Below are 19,573 nucleotides of genomic sequence, written 5' to 3'. Positions count from 1 at the left end.
TACTTTAGATACAGAATGTTCTCTTAAAAAAAAAAAAAAACTGGCATCAGAGATAAAGAAAGGTGATGAATACAACTGTACAATTTATTTTTTTAAATAGTAGTGAACCATCTGTTTTGGACTACTTAAATACAGGACTATTTTAAAAGAAAGATATGGAGTTTTTAGATATGGAGTTTTTCAGGCCAATGTTTTCTTTTCAGATTTTCTCCTTCTTTATTTGTAATGCTATTCCCTACGAAAGAAAAAGGTTTACTAAGTGAGATAATCAGTGTAAAGTGCTTGCAAAGTGCACAGCATATAGTAAGCTTGTAAGTGATGGTAGATCTTTATTATGAAAGTCGTTCAGCAAATATTCTGACAATATACTCTAGTGTATTAATTTTAAATGCTACAAAATCATGATGTATTTTCTTGATAATATTTGATCAATTTTCCCTTTCTACTATTTAATATCTACTTTAAGGGAAAAGCAATAAATTCTAGTAATTTTTGTTTTTTAATTATTCAATTTTAAAGAATTCCAGAGGTTCTTTTGCCATTAGGTAGCAGTTATCTTCCAACTATCCATCTATCCATTCATCCATGTCTGTCCATCCATCCATAAGTCTGTCCATCTGTTCATCCATTCATTTCTGTCTGCCCATCCTTCTATTCATTATTATCCATCCAACCAACAAAAATGTAGCTTTATATGTACTTAATACATTTCCAAAAAAACTTGAAATTTTTTTAAGTTTATTTATTTTTAGAGACAGAGAGAGAGAGAGCATGAGCGGGATAGGAGCAGAGAAGGGGGAGGGAGGAGACAATCCCAAGCAGGCTCTGTGCTGTCAGCATAGAGGCCAATGTGGGGCTCAACCTTACAAACTGTCAGATCATGACCTGAGCTGAAACTAAGAGTTGGACACTTAATGGACTGAGTCACCTAGGTGCTCTGAGTCCCTAATACATTTTAGTTAAATAGTAAATTTAGTTAAATACATTTAGTTAAATAATTGCTAATGTGCAGATAAAATTCTTAGTCTTACAAGTATCTTGGCATCCATTTCCACATACTAGTACCATTTTTTACAAATTAGTAAACATAATCAACCTAGGCACACATGTTTTTCCATCCATTAGCGATATAATTCTTAGGTAAGTATGTATTATTTTTAAAGGTTATAATAATGTTTCTGATTTTCCCCACAGATAGACAAGAACTAGAGGATGGAAATCTTGACTGAGCTATTGTTAGATGAATTTCTGGAACCAGAGGAAACCATTCCCGCACAGATGAGCTATGAAACTAAAAATCCCAGAAATGCTGTTGCATATGTCAGAGCACTGAGTGATCTGCTACATAGCACTCAGACATTTAAGAAAAAAAAAAAAAAAAAGGAAAGAACAGAAAAGAAAAAAACTGCACCTAACACCATTTGTATTTTAAGGGCCTGCTCATTATTCATTACTGCCTATAGTCTTATGAATATATATTAAGGCAATCTAAAACTGTTACAGCAGTGGCAATATTTTAATCATGCAAAATATTTTTCTTACTCTGTGATTCATCTTAAATTCCTGGGTAGAAAAATGAAGCTAAACCATAGGCTCTTTTATTGCCAGTGGAAGTGGGGATACGAATCTGTCATTATCACTAAATCACAGGGACTGTTGGACAGTGTTTAACAATAAAAAATGATCAAAAAGACCTCTAGATAATGTTTAAACATATTACTGTCATCTTGAAACTAAAGAGGGCTAACCTGGCAATGAATGTACATCCACTTTGAAGCTATACAAACAAAACTAGGACCTATATTAAATATGAAATTGTTACTAGGATTATCTCTGCTCACATAAAGAATAGCATCATTAAGTTGTAGTATAGAGTAAAAGCACACACACACACACACACACACACACACAGACATACACACACGAATAAGAAACATGCTTACATCTGTTCAAAGTCATTGTTTTAGATCTTTCATGAGAAAGCCTTATTTTTTAAAGTGCTTTTTAAACAAAACATATGTTATCTGGAAAATTAGAAAGTTGAGCTGCTCTTATTTTCTTTAGTCCAGAAATTAACTTTTATATATAAATTCTTGATGGAATGTGACATTTAGCTAATCCGAAATTAAGTCCTTTGTTTTTATTTGTTGCATAAAGCATAGATTCTATTAAACACAATGTTACATAACCATGCTTCAAAGGCTTCTGTAAACTAAGCAACACACAGCAACCTCTCTGCCTTCAGCAATCACACTCCAGTGAATCATCCAAGTGACCTTATTTGCTCATTAGAAACTCTGTGTACAGGTTGCAAATGTCAGAGTCTGGATTTACATTTTAAAAAGTACATCTTGCGGCAGTTTAATGAAAATATTTCAAAGATCTCGGGTCAAATCCAACTATTTACTCATCTGTTCCTTTAGCTTTAAATATTTTTGGCTGGGATTCACATATTTTTCACAAGCCATACTTTATGATTACTCCTCTTAACATTTCAGTATTGTAACAGTTTAAAATGCCATTTGGAAAGGAGGCTGCTGGTACACTATTGTTTCCTCCCCCGTCTCAGCATGGTGACAAATAATTTGAAAACATCTTATTTTAGTGTTGTTCATGCTCTCAGAACAGTGTGAATCTGCACATATCGAGACACATACCTTACGAGTGGCTTAAAGTTGATTCTGAATGTTAGATAATAACCTTAAATTGAAATGATTCCTTGAAGGAATTTGTTTAGCTTTGGACACGGAATGAGGACACATTTACATTCTACTTTAGAATACAGAGAAATTACCTTGACTTGAGTATGTACATGTTACCCAGGGATTATGAGGAAGAATTTCTGGGAAAGAATCATGAGGGAGAATGATGGTGGGGTGCTGAGGGAAGTTGAAGAGAGAGAAGCTTGCCTATGCTGTAAATTTGTGTATAATTTTCTCATGCTACCTACTGCTCCAGAGAACTGTATGTAAGTTATTTCGAGCATTCTAGAAATAAGTCATCATGGACAATACCACTATTGCTACCACCACTAACCACACGTAGGCACCCATGAACTGAAAGAGGAATAGAAAAGACATGAGCTTGGCAGTACACTGCTCAACCTTTATCAGTTGGGGGCTGGAGGGAAACTAGGTAATTACTTAAGGGCCCGAGTTTACTGACCTGTCACATGAGGCTAACATAACCTACCTAATAGAGCTGCTGGGAATACTAAACTAGAGGTTTACTAAAATGCCCAGGTGGGGCACTTGGGTGTCTCAGTCAGTTAAGCATCCCACTCTTGATTTTGACTCAGGTCATGATCTCACAGTTCGTGGGTTCAAGGGCTGCATTGGGCTTTGTGGTGACAGTGCAGAGCCTGTTTGGGATTCTCTCTCTGTCTGTCTCCTGCTTGTTCTCTCTCTCTCTTTCTCTCTCTCCCTATCAAATAAATAAATAAATAAACATTTAAAAAACATAAACAACTTAAAAAAATGGCCAGCAAACAGACGGTCCTCAAAAAGAGGTCCCCTTGCATCCACTCTCCTTCACATCACTCAAAATGTGGTATCATCATTTGTGTTACTCAAAACGGATTAGAAAGAGCAGTTTGTCCTTGGGGGGCTTAGCTATTTTCCTTTTGATTCAATGCTGACTTGATAACATTCTAAGTGAAGAAATATGATGAAAGACAGACAATAATGATTCTGATAATATAAAGGGCATTATGTTTTTATTTCTCTCTTTGTCTACGGCTACTTAACAAGGTTAAGTCACAGGCAAATATATCACATTAAGAAAATGTCTTTTATCTTCCTAGGCATGAGATGTGTGACCAGCCTACTTGCCCGGTATATTTAGATCTGAAGCTGCATCACCCACATTGCTATTTACTAACTAAAGAATGTTGGTGGTTATTACACTGAAGATCAGCAGCTAAAAACACTAATGTGAGGCAGTGTAGCAGCGAAAGGTATTCACTGTGTGTGTGTGTGTAATTTTCTAGAATATGGCTGTAGATTCCTTTGGCAGAAACATTACTAAATCCCTTAGCAGTCACCATTAAGACCACTTCTCAAAACCTGAGTGATATGCATCAGACTTTTCTTTTAGCTTTCTGAAATGTATCATCTTATTTAGAAGTGATAGTTAAGGGCATCCTTAAAGTGTTTCTTCTACCTTGCCTGGCATCGTCCCCAAGATAGTTCACCTTACAACAGTTTCTTGGGAAGACTATTTTTCCTATTTTCCACAGATTTGAGTGAAAGTTGATGTCTTGCTATTTGATAGACACATAGGATATACAGGTTCAAAAAATGGAACTTGCTCAAGAATTCAGACATAGTACCTACTCGCGGTTTATATTTCACAGTGACAGAAGAAGTTCACATGATGTCTTTAGAAACTTTAAACTTGTTCTGGCACCAAATCTTTGCTTTCCAGGGAATTAAAAATTTGATGAACTTCTTGACTTGATTAATACAGCCAATCTTAGCACCTTTGATTTTTCACAGTGAAAAACTAGTCAGTTCACTGGCTCAGAACTTGGAGGTACCAATGGGACAGGGCACTTTGGCAAAGTCAGAGATTACAGCATAGAAATCCTAATGTTTTTGTACTTTCCATTTCTGAAATGATTCTAGAACACTGAGCTACAATGTCGTTTAAAGGTATAATTAGACTAAAGTCAGAAAAATGAAAGGCTGAAAGGAAATGAGACTTGTAAAATGCTAAGGATAATAAAGAGAACTCTTAAAGCTAAGCTTGAAACAATAAGAGCTGAAAGGAAGCACAGATGTATTTGTTGCTGATGGAAGATGGTAGCATCATAGCATTTATAACACAGAACTGTCGTCTTCCCCATTAATGGGTTAGAGGCCAAAAACATTTTATATATATTTTCATGTTCAGCGTTAAAGTTGGGATTTTAGGTTAAAGTTATTAACTGAATAAAAATAGGGTGGCCATGACATAATACCAGTATACTTCAAGAAAAACTAAAGTTTTTTTGCTTTTGTTTTTTTCTGTCTTGGTTGCAAATACAATATGAGTGGAAAATGTGATGGCTGCCAGTAGAGCTATTGTAACTGTAACTATATTGATAAGAGAGCAATATCAAGATACAGGGAGGTGGTGGGGTACTCTTTGTCATACTTGCCATTTTCTATTGGGAATACTGTGCTGTGAGTCCCGGAGACACAATGTTAGAGGGCTGTGCACAGTGCTGGGTACATTTTGATAAGAGAGGCGTGATAGTAAGAGGTCTGGAAAGTATCCCCAGAATGTTTTGGAGAAACCAGGGGCATTTGGTCAGGAAGGGGGAAGACTAGGGAGGCAGTACTATAAAGAGCATGTTAAATTAAATGCCTTTCTGATTTGACTAGCTGACGTGTAGAAACAGCAGTAGATCCAGAGAACAGAACTAATGCATTTAATACATTTAAGGCAATTTTTAAAAAAATTACAAAAACACTTGAATTGTTTACCTTGTGAATTAGATTGCTAGAACTGGAATGAGTTCTAATGACAGTTAGCTATCATGTGTGGAGGAATTTATAAATGGTATCTCTGCACTAAACTGGGTCATTGGAGTATAGAAATAGAACATCAGAAAATCTGGAAGATTTTAAGATCAATGTAGGAGTTAAAGCTGGTGATATGAACCTATGCTAATTAGAAGGTATGGTTTAAGGTACTTTAAACCTTAAACAAACAAAAAAAAATCTTCATTATAAAAAATATTGTTAGATAACCAGTCCATTAGGTCTTACATATTTCTTGAGTAGTCAAAGAGACCATTATTAAAATGTAAATGTCCTTAGAGGAAGCAGTAACATATGGGAATTAGTTACAGCTTGTTGACTGAAAGACAAAAAATGAGAAAGGCAAAAATATGTAAGGTCCAAGTAGGGGCAATTATGTAGCAAACAAAATCCCTATAGGAAAAGAACCAAGAATACTTTCTTCAAGATACTTTCTTCGAGGTTCTCCTAGAGATCCAATAGCTGACCAAGGCTTCAAGTATTACTTATATGAAGATATGATCCATTTTCCAAGTTGTCTATATCATTAAAGCTTTAGATGAATACAGTTTCTGAAAGGGGTTACTAATATAAAGCATTCAGTGTTTATTAATATAGAGAATTTCTATACAGCAGATGCCTATAGACATTTAGGTAAATAACTAAATTTCCAGAAGACTCAATTTGTGGCAAGGTTTTATCAAAACCAAACGAGAAGGGTGCCTGGCTAGCTAGGTCCAAAGAATGTGTGACTCTTGATCTCAGGATCAGGAGTTTGAGCCCCATGTTGGGTGTGATTACTTTAAACAAACAAACAAGAAGACAAACAAAACCACACAAAAAACAAACATGACTTTCATGTATAGTATAATTTCATATCGCTAACTAAAATTAACTTTTATGTTGATTCTACTTCATAAAATATGCTATGTTATTATATATGATTTCACTTAATAATATTTATTAAATTTACATAGGAGATCAGTATAGCTTGAGTCAAGATTTTTCTTCTAAATATCATCATTGTGTGGAGAAATGGGAACCCTTTTGCACTGTTGGTGGGACTGCAAATGATGATGCAGCCAGTCTGGAAAACAGTGTAGAGGTTCCTCAAAAAATTAAAAATAGAACTACCCTATGACCCAACAATAGCTCTCCTAGGAATTTACCCAAGTGATACAGGAGTGCTGATGCATAGGGTCACACATACCCCAATATTTATAGCAGCACTATCAACAATCACCACATTATGGAAAGAACCTAAATGTCCATTAACTGATGATGAATGGATAAAATAAGATGTGGTTTATATATACAATGGAATACTACTTGGCAATGACAAAGAATGAATTCTTGGCATTTGCAGCAACGTGGATAGAACTGGAGGGTATTATACTAAATGAAATAAGTCAGTCACAGAAAGACAGGTATCATATGTTTTCACTCATATGTGGATCTTGAGAAACTTAACAGAAGAACATGGGAGAAGGGAAGGGGCTAAAAAATAGTTACAAACAGAGAGAGAGGGAGGCAAACCTTAAGAGACTCTTAAATACAGAGAACAAACTGAGGGTTGATGGGGGGTGGGAGAGAAGAGAAAGTGGGTGATGGGCATTGAGGAGGGCACTTGTTGGGATAAGCACTGGGTGTTGTATAGAAGCCAGTTTGACAATAAATTATATTTAAAAATAATGAAGTCAGCACAATAAAAAAAATCATCATTGAAATTCCATACATTTTCTACTTACCAAAATCCTAAATTAAAATTTTATTTTATACACACACACACATTTTTTTTTTTTTTTTTTAAGTAAGCTCTGAGCCCAATATGGGTTTGAACTCACAACACCATGATCAAGAGTCACATGCTCTACTGACTGAGCCAGCCAGGTATCCCTAAACTTATATTTTCTCTTCCCCTAACTGGTTACTCCTCCTTGCTTTGCTATCCTAAGTAATAACATCACTACCATTCTTCCCCTTGTTCTAAATTAATCCTTATATTTTCTCTTCTACATCCCAAGTCCAAACAACTGCTGAGTTCTTTCACAAGAAAGCACTTTTATCCATTGTCATTCCTTCGGCTCATGCCCTAATTATCTTTTACATGTACTGTAATTTCTCATAATTAATATCTGTACTTCCAATCTCTTTCCTCGAGAAAGCTCTCCTACACACTGGGTACATGAGAACTTTTCCTACAGCATACATTCTTATCAAGTAGTTCCCCAGCTCAAAAACCTTCAGTTTTTCACTATAAAACTATGGAAAAAATGTCTAAACTAATTAATATGGCACTGAAATCTTCTATTATGTGATCTCAATCTATCTTTTCAGCTTTATCTCTTAGTATTCCATTTTAGGGTCATCAGTCTCCAATTAATTCATTGTGTTATTCATTAAGAATGTTCTATGCTTTCCAAGAGAGACGGCCTTCCTTAATTTTTTTGTACTACAATTTTATCCATTTCTCAATGTCCAGGCATAACAGTCTTTTTCTTCAATCAATCAATCCATCTTTCAATCTCTCTCTCATTCTCTTTATTTTTTTCTTTTACTTATCTCCTGTTCTCCCATGGAACATTCTCAGTCCTTCTCATTTATTGCATTATGCTTTACAACCTGGTTTGGTTTTATACATCTCCTCTCCGCACTGACCTAGGGTCAAGGACAGTGCTTAACCAAGTCTGCAGTAGATCGCAAGTGTACTGTAAATTGTAAATGTATTTTGGCCTGATTATAAAAGATTATATTTTGATTGTATTTTCTTATATCATATTTTCAGGTGTAGAGGGATTTAGTCTAGGGTATTACATTAGCAGTTTGGGGCTGAGAAGGGTCATGTATGAGTTGCTATACATCTAGTATTTGTTTGCATTTCTTTATAGAAATGGTGAGTACATTTGCTTCCTGGAACAGTACAGCTCTTCTTCAGTGCAGGTAATCCCATCACATTGATGGGAGCATTTTCTGTGTTAACTGGGGCACTTCTGGGCTCTTAGTCACAGCCACAGCCATCTCTCCTACACTCTGGTGACATGTGGAACTTTGATCTGCTGGACAGGAAAAGGGCAGGGAACCATCGCTCCCCACACTCAAGGTCACTGAACAGCACAGGGTGGTGGTAGGTGCTGCAGGCTACATAACTAGACAGCACTGGCCTGTTCTCTTTACTGTTGCAGAATGGTCTGTCTGTATAACCACTTCACTTCCAGAAGTCCACTTCCTGAGTCCACGTTCTACTTCCTGGAAACCTAAGAGTTATTCCCTTGATTAATAAGCCAGTTGTGGTGATACAATTCTACCTCCTAGAAATTTCTTTGAGGATGTGGGACTGAATTCTGGGCAACAGAAAAGGAAAAAAAAAATATGTCCTGAAGTGACTTCATTCTTAAAAAAGAGAAAAAAATCTATTTGCCTTACATTGTGTCTGAAGGTTATGTTTGGAACCAGGGCTGTTGTCTTACAACTATAGCAGGTGCCATCCTGTGGGCACTGCTGGTGCCCTGAGAGCTGAAAGCAGAAAGACAGAATGAACCAGGGAACTTGGTGATACTGTCACAGTGCAGGGGTCACACTACCTCAGGGCTTAGCTAGAGTTACCTTGACACATCGGACTTCATGGTGGCATCAGGCACCCGCATAGGTGGCAGGCAGTGATCACTGTCAGGGCTGCAGGAGAGAAGAATGCTATCTGCCTGCTTCCAAATTTGTGTTGGGTTGTTGTGAGGTCCTGAATCTGTGTGGTTTTTTTTTTTTCACGGATCTGGGAAATCATAATGTTCTTAAAATACACTGCACTTTTCCTTTAGCAACATTTATTAAACTTAAGATTCCTAACATTTTTTTCTTCTTCACTAGTTTAAAAGCCCCACAAGAGCAGTGACCGAATCTTCCCGGAGAATTCCTGTATTCACAGCACCTAGCACAGGGCTGGCACATCGGTGCTCAATAAGCAGGTGCTCAGCAAATATCTGGGAAATGAATAACTGAGTGAGTAAGTGAATATACAGAATGAATATCAGAAATATTCTCTCTGTCACTTCTTTTGCACATACTCCCAAGTGCTGGCTCCTCACTGGTTCAGGCCTTCAAAAGTGAGCTATGTCCTGCACTGGAGGAGACAGGAAAGAGAAAAGGGAATGAAGCCATCTTTATAGCTATTGTCTGCATCGTCGGTGGAGAAGGGAAAGGAGACAATTCTCAAAGGCAAGTTACAACATATTTTCATAAAAAGAAACTACAGTCATCTCCTAAATTGCATATTGGATCAAACTATCATTAAAAAAAAAAAACCCAAACCCTCAGAATCATACTGTTTAGAACCAGATTGAAGCTTAGGATTGATTCAGTATAACGAAGCCGAGCAAAGATTTACCAATCAAGTATTTCAAGCCCCTCATTTTCCAAAAGAGGAACTGAGAGCTACTGTCACCAAGATTAGCATTAGTCTTTCTAAGTTTCTCTGATGTAATAAATAATTGAAAGCAGACAGTAACGTTCACCAGCAACAAAAAGGATATTTTCCTGGCAATGTTGTTCCAACTCGGTAATCAGTGTAGCTCTTGCTTGGATGAAAGTTGAAAATAAAAAGAAGACCGGCTCTCTCGAAAGCAATGATCTTATTGCCTTCATGCTTTTCACTCACATGGGCCTGTAAGAATTAACACATACATCACATCTAAACAATACCCAGATGCTGCTACAAGCAGATTATATAGTAAAAAATGTTTTTGTCTTTTTTGATAGCCTTGTTAGCTATTAAGCCAACAAATGAAAATGCCAGCCCATTATATTTTTAACATGTTGCAATATTGCCATATCAAACTCTAGTAAGTCTCAAAAATGGCTTAAAGTATTAAAATCTCACTAGCCATTGATAACTTCAAACAAAGCACAGAGGATTACCACTGTGGCTTAGGTTTTAAGAACACGGTATCTATGTTACATATAAAATGTGTGTGTGTGTGTACCCATATGCGCATACTGGATCTGTTTACAAGTGAATTTTCTTTAAGACTTTTAGTCCCCAGACTAATGAGGTAAGCTACATAAAATGACATTTTAAAATAAAATGTAACATTGTTATTGTATTGAGATTTCTGAAGTTGTAGTTATCTTAAAAACTTTACATTATTGCCCACCTTTGTCAGATTCAATGGCAACCTAAAGTTCTTTACAATATATCTTTTTTTCTAATGAAAGAGAAGGTCTAAAAAGAAATTATATCTACAAAGTCTCCCATTTTATACACCATGTTTTCAGTAGGCAGTGAGAAGCCTTTGCTTTTTCAACACCACCCTCTTGCAGCTCCAGCTTTGAAAGGACTTATTTCCATGCATATCAGCAGCGCCACTCTTGGTAATTTAGCAATGTGAACTAAGGCTCTAGAGTAAACAGCATGCCTTTTGGTATTCAACATTGTTCCTGTTGAAAAGGAGCATCATTTTGCTCTCTTTTTTGGAAATTGCATTACTAATAAACGTGATTAGGGCATTCGTGTCATGTAGCCAATCTTAGTGAATATATAAGTACCTTTGTTCAACCATTAAAAAAAAAATCATAGACACTGAAGTAAAAACACATCAACAGTAATTTCAAATAGCACCAGTAAAAACTAAATGGATTATAAGTAACACATACTATATGCTAATTTTTGCAAGGGAAAAAAGCCTGTATAAAATTTGCACCTGTTAATTACATTTTCTAAAACTTATTGAAAAGGGAGACTTTAATTCCAGAGGAGAGTCAAGCTCATGAAAAATACAAAACCGCATGCAGGTATAATGGCATCTATTGAGATGACAAGTTAGAGACCAGTAAAGGAAGTGGGGGGTGGAGAATAAAGAAATCTACATGTTGTCCAAGTAGTCTCTTTATGACAGCAAAATTATTTATATAAAGAAAAACAGTCAAAACAATTAAGATGTTTCCACAGTAATTTTCCAAAATGGACTCCATGCCGAGCTTTTGTCATTATTTTAACCAACTGAAATAAAAATTACTAAATTTAAACAACAACAAACTAAACAGGAAAGTAAGCAGGGCATTATGTTTAAGATTTTCATTATCTATCGGAGAGACTTCAATGACATGTTTTGACAACCCAAAGTATGTTACAGGGCACTACACACTGAATAATAAAGTGCTGTTTAAAAGATCTGCATATAGATTTAAATCGATTGCCATTCCAAGCATGTACAACACTGGTGACTAAAACATAACATTTAGAATAAAGAGCTTACCTGTGGAGCTGAAAGCCAACCACATCTTTCTTCCAATTTATTCATATCCCTGTCAAAGTTATTTAGGAACTTATAGCGAAGAAGGTCATCATCAGTTAAATGAAACTGCCTTCTGGCATAATGGTAGCTCTCATTATTTCCTTTTCTTGGGAAGTCTAACCATTCAGGATGCCCAAATTCATTACCTGTGTGGAAGAACAAATATAAGCCTCACCCGTTAATATTAGCATTTCTTCCTAAGGTGACTCAATAATTATATCTGTTAAAGTCCTTAAAATCGGTGTAGGTTATCATTTATGATGGCTGTGCCCTGTGAATGATGTATAACCCTGGTTCAAAGACAGCACAAGGCAGCACAAAGGGGACCGACCACAAATGGACTCAATTCCAGGGTCCGTTTTTAGCCTGGCCACGTAGCCCTTGTCACCTTTGTAACATACCTTTGTAGCCCATGTCTCCTTTTCCTAACATACAATTGAGAACAGTTATCTCTTATCATACTTATTTCATCTCTAAAATAAACTCTAATATCTGAGTAATTTCCAAAATCTCTATTTCTGTAATTTCTGTAATCTGTACAATGCTTTACAATTTCCAAAGGCTTCGAAGGCACATTATATTTTGATCCTCAGTGGGAATCTTTGTTCTATCCATCTCACAGATGAGAAACCCAGAGCTTTGGACAGTTAAGAGAATTGCCCAAGCTTGCACCGATAATAAGTGCACAAGCAACCATTAAAATTTAGTTCTTCTGATTAAAATCCAAAGGTTTTAATGAGGTGCTTTCTACCTCATCCCCACATTAGACAAGTAAGTTTTAAACTTCAGTTGCTGTAGAAACCCAAGTCATCATTCTTACTACACATTTTCTCTATTTCTTTCTCAGATTCATGTGTTACTATTAGATATATACCTTTAATTTCAAATGCATCTGCGTGTGTGCTTGTGTGTGATTTAGCTAGGAAACTTGATTTAGAACCATTTAAATATTATTTCTCATTATAATGATGAGAACCAGAAACTCAATACAGTTGAAAAATGAAATAAAGTAGTAACATACATGTATTTTTCAAAATTAAATTTAGATATTGGTTGGCTAATACATTGGCTCCTATTGTTTTCCCCAAGGTGGACTTCTACTTTATAGTTTCTTTTTTTCCCTTAAAAATTAAATACTACTTTCCAAATTTACTTTCATTTTCTGCTTTACTGCTATAATTTTGAGCCACAAGCTTCTCCTTTGTGTTAGAAAGTACTATTGCCAATACAAGCCAGTATTATAATATTCTAATAAATAAAAACTAGTAAACTAGGATGCAATTGAAAATGATTTACTGCAGATTTGCTTTAAAATGGTAAATTCTGCTAAGAAATGTAGCAACTTACATTTAACTTTTTGAGACCATAGTCATCAAAATAAAAATAATATCCAAAAAAAGTCTATAGCAGTTTCATAACAAAGTGTTTACAAACATTTTGCTGAATTCTAGTATTTCAGTCTAAATAATATTGCTTACGATTTTACCTGCTATATGACAGAGGAGGGAACTGGATTTCTGACTTTATGTCTGACTCTATGGGCCTATATTTACTTTAGGATGCCTTCAAGTAACACAAGGAATTTCCCTCTGCCATGCTTAGGAGTCCTGCTTAGGTCTGGAGCCTGATTCACAGAAGCCCATGGGGTACCCATGGGATAGCCTGCTTGATCATCCATTCAATTGGCAAATGCCTGCACCTTCATAATTGTAGTGGAGCACATTCTTTACTGATAAGGAAGATACTACCAGCCTGGGGAAAATTAGATGTCTAAGTACTAGTGAGATTTCAACTCATGGAGAACTCTGGAAAGACTAGAAATGACATGAGGTAGCTAAAGTATAGTAGCCTACAAATTGGATCCAGTCTTTCTATAGGCACAATACTTTTATTTTGGTATGGTCGTGATCTCTGGGTTGACTACCATTAATCAGCAATTCCTTTAGTCTTTTCTGGGGGAGACTTTTACATCATTGCCATCATGATTATCACACAGAGTCAGCAGCAAATGCTTAATGTCTCTTATTATCTGTCAGGCACATGCATTACACTCAAATTAATTCGTTCCATCTTCAACAACACTAAGGTAGGTACTATTATTGTCACAACTGTATATGTAAGGAAACTAGCATAGAAAGTTATTAAGTAGAGGGATCTATGAAACCAGACAGTCTGGTTTCAGCACCTGACTCTTACCACTACACCATACTGTCAGAAATAAATACCAGGAAAATACATTGCAAAGAATGACCAACCTCTCCTACATGGACAGATACTCCAAGCTAATGGAATGTCATAAGCAGATGCACTGGAGTGAGAAGGTGAGATGTAGTGAGGAGTTTGGTTTAGCTATGAAACAGGGTTAGTGGTGAGGAAAAGTGAGACAGACAGGATTAGGTTAGATTAGGACAGGCCTCATAAAATTAGGACCTTACATTGCAAGCAATAGGGAACTAAAGGTTCTTTTCTAAGTAGGGGAATGAGTAGTCCAAATGCATTTATTATTAAAATACCTTGACAGTGTGAAAAAAGACACTGGATATTGGGGATAGTTGAATAGTACAAAAGCTAACATAGAATCCAAAGTATAAGGTAAGAGATGACAAAAGGCAGTGGGAAGAAGGAAAAGAATGATTCAAATTCATTTCATGCACACTGTGGGTAGGAATGTAAATATGTACAGGCGCTGTAAAAAAACAGTATGGAGGATCCTCAAAAAATTAAAAGTAGAATTACCATATGATCCCATAATTCCACTACTGTGTGTTTATTCAGAGATACCAAAAACACTAATTCCAAATGATATATGCACCCCTATGTGTACTGCAGCACTATTTACAATACCCAAGATAAGGAAGCAACCTAAGTGTCCACTGATAGACAAATGGATAAGGAAGATGTGGTGTGTGTTTATCTGTGTGCATCTGTGTGTGCTTATATGTGTGTGTTTAAAAAACAACATAGGAATATTATACAGCCATAAAAGGGAAGAGGTCGTGCTATTGTAACAACATGAATAGCCCTAAAGGGTGTTATGCTAAGTGAAACAAATCCAATTGCAGAAGGCAAATACCATATGATTTCATTCATAAGTGAAACATATAAACAAACAAACAAAAAACAAAACAAAGGCAAAAAAAAAAAACCCAAAACACACACACAAAAAACCTTCAAATCAACAAAAAGCAGAATATAGTAAATAAACTGAAGATTGCTCGGGCACAATGGCCAAAATAGGTGGCTGGAATAGGGGATAAAGGCTGCCAGGTGTGGGATGAAAAAAATCACAGGAATAAAAGGTACAGCATAAGGAACATAGTCAATGATACTCTATTAGTGTTGCATGGTAACAGATGATAGCTTGTGGTGAGTACAGAATAATGTATAAATTTGTCAATCACTATGCTTTAACATCTGAAGCTAATGTAACATTGTGTGTCAACTCTATTCAAACAAAACAAATAAAAACACAAATGATATATCTGAGGTAGAAAATAACAGGATTTGATGACTGCCTGATCAATGCAGGTTGTAAAGAATTCTGAGAGTAGTTTTAAAGTTCCAAGCTCAGTTGACTGAGTAGTGAGTGCCTACATTAACTGCACTAGAGAAAAATGGTGGAAAAGGAAGTGTGTGGGAGGGAGATAATGAATTTTTTGGCATGCTAAATTTAAGAACTGAAGAATACGCAGGCATCCGTGGATATATAGTAACATTGATAAAAATAAGGTACTGAAATTCAGGAGAGAATTGGGGGTGAGGACCAAGAGTAATTTGTTAAGGCCTCAATAAGAGACAGTAGATATATCCACAAAAGGAAAAAGCCCCATGGACAGCATCCTAAGGAACTGCAGGCAGAAGATTAATTAGAAAAGACTGAGGAACAATTGTTAGGAAAGTAAGAGGGACATCCAAAGAAATATATCGAAGGCTAAGAAGAGTTTCAAAAAGGATGGTCAGTGACAAATGCTATAAGTCAACAAACACACAAAAAAACAAAAAAACAAAAAAAACAAAAAAAGAAAAAACAAGAAAAGAAAAAAGAAAAGAAACAACAAAAAAAACAAACCTAGGACTTGCTATATATTACCACCCATTTGGTTGGTATAGGAATAAAACATAGGGTTGTGCTTTTCAGTCTATATAGTACACTCCAGAGAAGGTTTATAGATTCCAAGGAAGCCTGTTATGAATGGATTCTTTACCTGATACTTTACCTTTAGGGGCAGTCCCAGGCAGGAATCTACGTTTTCATAAACCTCTCTGTACTGAAAGTAGGGGGGCTAAAGGCCACACCCTGAAGGAGAACAGAGTAGAGATTTGAAAGTTCTTTAGATGTCTAGGTAAAAGACAGTTATGCATCATGATGCCCATGGACACAGCAAGACTTGTGTTTTAATTCTAGTGAGCTGCTTATATATGAATGTAGGCAATCTAATCTCTCCAGTGCTCAGTTTACTCATCTGTAAAATAGGATAATAATATTTCATAAACACTCTTTTAAGATTCAAACATGGTAAATGGGACTGGGCATAGGGTCAGATTCGCCCTACACTGCAGCAGACATACAAGTAACCGGGATGAATTCAATAGGCAACTAGTTAGTTAACTCCTCTTAACTTAATTTTCATGGCACAAACATTCCTTTAAGTACTGAAATACTACACTGACACATTTATTCATTCTTTCTTAAGTAGGATTTATGCCCAGCATGAAGTCCAATGTGGGTCTTGAACTCAGGGCCCTACAAGAACTGAATTGAGATTAAGAGTGGACACTTAACTGACTGAGCCATCCAGGTGTCCCATTTGTCCATATTTTTAATAATACAAACCAATTTCCCTAAGCCAAATGTTAATGATCTTTAAATTATCTACTATTTTAGAGAGTTAAAAAGCAGAACTGAATGTGAAAATAATTTTGCTATAAGACACCCACAGGGAAAGGGTAAATCAGATGGCCATGTTAGGAATTCTCTTTCCACTCTCTTCCTTCATTATTTCTACATGTGCATTTTGTAAAACCTCTGAACAAGCTCTCAAGGGTTATTTTATATATATATATATATAAATATTATATTGTATATATATATAATGGTGTATATATATTACACATATGCTATATATAGCATACATATTTATATTGTATATTTATATACATTTGTTATTTATTATATGTATACTATATAAGTATATGTAGTATACTAGTTGGTTACATTCCACTTAAAATAAACATTTTAGGAACCATCTAAAACTAGAGTTCTGCTTTGGCTGGAACACTACTGACACTTGAGGTTCCCATATCTCCTAATTTCTCTTCAGCTTTCTTGAAAATGTGACCTTAGGTTATAGCCTCTGTTGCTTGTTATCTTTTCCAACTGCCTTAGGTAGACTAAGAAGATGAAAATTCTCCACTGTATGGTTTAGGTTCCCTCTTAGAATTCCTCCTTGCAGTATAGTTTGCATCAGTATAGAACAGGATGGTGTTTGACCAAAACTACTGAGATGGTATGAACTCATTTTATAATCTTATTAAAAGTTAAGTACCTGTTTCTCAGAAACACACACACACACACATGCGCACACACACACACACCTCTATGCTCAGGTCTAAATATTACCGTCTCCCCAAAACTTGAATGTTGCAATCTTAATCTCAATGTGATGGTGTGTGGGGGTAGGGCCTTTGGGAGATGTTTAGGTCATCAGGGTGGAGCCCTCCTGGACAGGATTAATGTTCTTACAAAGAAGACTCCACAGAGCTCCCCAGCCACTCCCACAAGGTAAGGATACAACTAGAAGTCTGAGAATGGCAAGAGGGCATTCATTTGACTATCCTGGGACTCTGATCTTGGACTTCCAAACTCCGGAAAGCATGAGAAAACTTTTCTGTCATTTATAAGCTACCAGTTCTGTGGCATTTTGTTACAGCAGCCCAAGTACACTAAGACACCACTGTTTTTCTTCAGTAAATATTTTATTTTCATTTATATCTATAACTATATATCTCTATCTCTATATCATATACATAATCATCCATCCATCTTGTCCCTACAACTTGTTTTGAAGAAAAATAGACTTATATTCTATTTTGAATTTTAATATAAGCATTCTCTATGTCAATAAGTATATATCTCTCCAGTATGATACTTCCTTATGTGTATACAATGCAATTTTATTTAATCATTTTCCTCATGTTATTCACTTTGGCTTTTTTTTTTTTTTTTTTTACTATTTTACTGTTATAAAATGTGAGCAATTTTATAAATACATCTCTGTACACTTGTCTGGTATTTCCCTAACAAAACTGAATACGTAGAATAGCTGTTGAGAAGGTAAAAAGCAGATATTCTAAAAGGAAAGATTTCCCAGGTTTTGAACATGACTAACTATTTGGCGATGTAGGCACAAATTAATGAACTGTTACTGGAAATAATGTTCAGCACACACACACAATTATATTCCTTAGTGCATATGTTTAAGATTCTACCTTAAAAGTATTTTTAATCACTTGAATTTAAGATTTCACTTTATTGTGCTCCAAGACTTGTTACTTTTAAACATTCATCTTCTAACAGCATATTAGAAATTATTAACAATTAATAAAAACCTCATTACATGAGGTCAAATTAAGTACTTGGAAAAATAAAAGACAAAGATGAAAGCAAGACAAATGTTTGGTGTCATAATCCAATTTAGGATTGTTTTTAATGTATTTTAACTTTTACTTTATTTATCCTTTATAATTATAAAGTCACTACTTTAAAAAAAATTCCAATAAGCATATTTATATATTATAGAATATGAAACTGAATTTCTAAGTTAGAAAAAAGTTATTAAAAAATCAAGATGTAATGAAGAATTTATTCTATTAGAGAATTGTTTATTAATCTCTATTAGAGACTAATTTAGATTTTCTGAATATCCTCTCCTGGAGAGGTTTCCTTTTAAGCTGAAAGATAGAGAAAGTTGCATACAACAAAGAAATAGAGAGAAAAATTACGTTAGTGATTGCAGACAAAACATTCCACAGTGTGGCTTTTGAATGTTATCTCTGTTGTAAATGAGCTGACAAGGGGCAAATTAAGTTTAATGTAGACAAATGCAACATTAAATTTCATATTTGGTCCAAAACTGTAAACACAAGCATAAAGTAAATGGAAGCAAATCACAGAAAGACTTTCAAAGTGACCTTGGAATAATAGTGAACCATTCTCAGACTGAACAGAGAAAACTGGAAAATGCCAGTTAGTATCTTACACTAGCTCACAGCTCACAAACCTAATGAAGAAAAATACTACCATTAAAACAAGTTAAGAATGTTCTTCTCAGCTATGGTCTACAAATTACTTAGGAAATGTGGCAGCACTTGAGACAGTACAGTGAAATATGGTTACCCAAATAAGTTTGTAACTAAGGGCTGCTGTATATAAAGATGGATAAGAAATCTAAATTTATTCAGGTGATGGCAAAAAGGCAATTGATTTGTTTTAATACAGATAACTTGATGGAATAGAAAACACATAATATAAGTATTTTAACTTAACAAAATAAAAATAATGTATGTATATATATTTCTAAACTATATACAAATGTTATGCATACATTCATATCTAACATATGTATATATTCCTCCATGAATGCAACAGGCATTTGTAACTTGGAGCTCATGCATTGCTAGGGATTTCCTGATATTTCATGCAAAATGTTGTATGCATATTCATCTGTGTGTGTTTCTGAGGACAGAGATCTTTCCTTTACATTCTCTCAGAGTCTGAGTCTTACA

General features: G+C 35.3%; 1 protein-coding gene across 1 annotated transcript in view; it reads right to left on the bottom strand.

Moving 5' to 3' along the window:
• The window catches only part of GBE1 (1,4-alpha-glucan branching enzyme 1), a 271,692-nt gene that overhangs the window by 21,518 nt on the left and 230,601 nt on the right, over positions 1-19,573 (bottom strand). Inside the window, exons 13-14 of the mRNA XM_039253680.1 lie at positions 11,750-11,934; positions 10,028-10,158 (exon numbers count right to left, since the gene is read on the bottom strand). Coding sequence (XP_039109611.1) covers positions 10,028-10,158; positions 11,750-11,934 — 316 coding nt within the window. The remainder of the gene's footprint in view (positions 1-10,027; positions 10,159-11,749; positions 11,935-19,573) is intronic.

The sequence above is a fragment of the Hyaena hyaena genome, unplaced genomic scaffold (genome assembly GCF_003009895.1).
Source record: "Hyaena hyaena isolate Hyena2069 unplaced genomic scaffold, ASM300989v1 scaffold_460, whole genome shotgun sequence".
Taxonomy (NCBI): Eukaryota; Metazoa; Chordata; class Mammalia; order Carnivora; family Hyaenidae; genus Hyaena; species Hyaena hyaena.
This window is presented reverse-complemented; position numbering and strand designations above follow the sequence as displayed.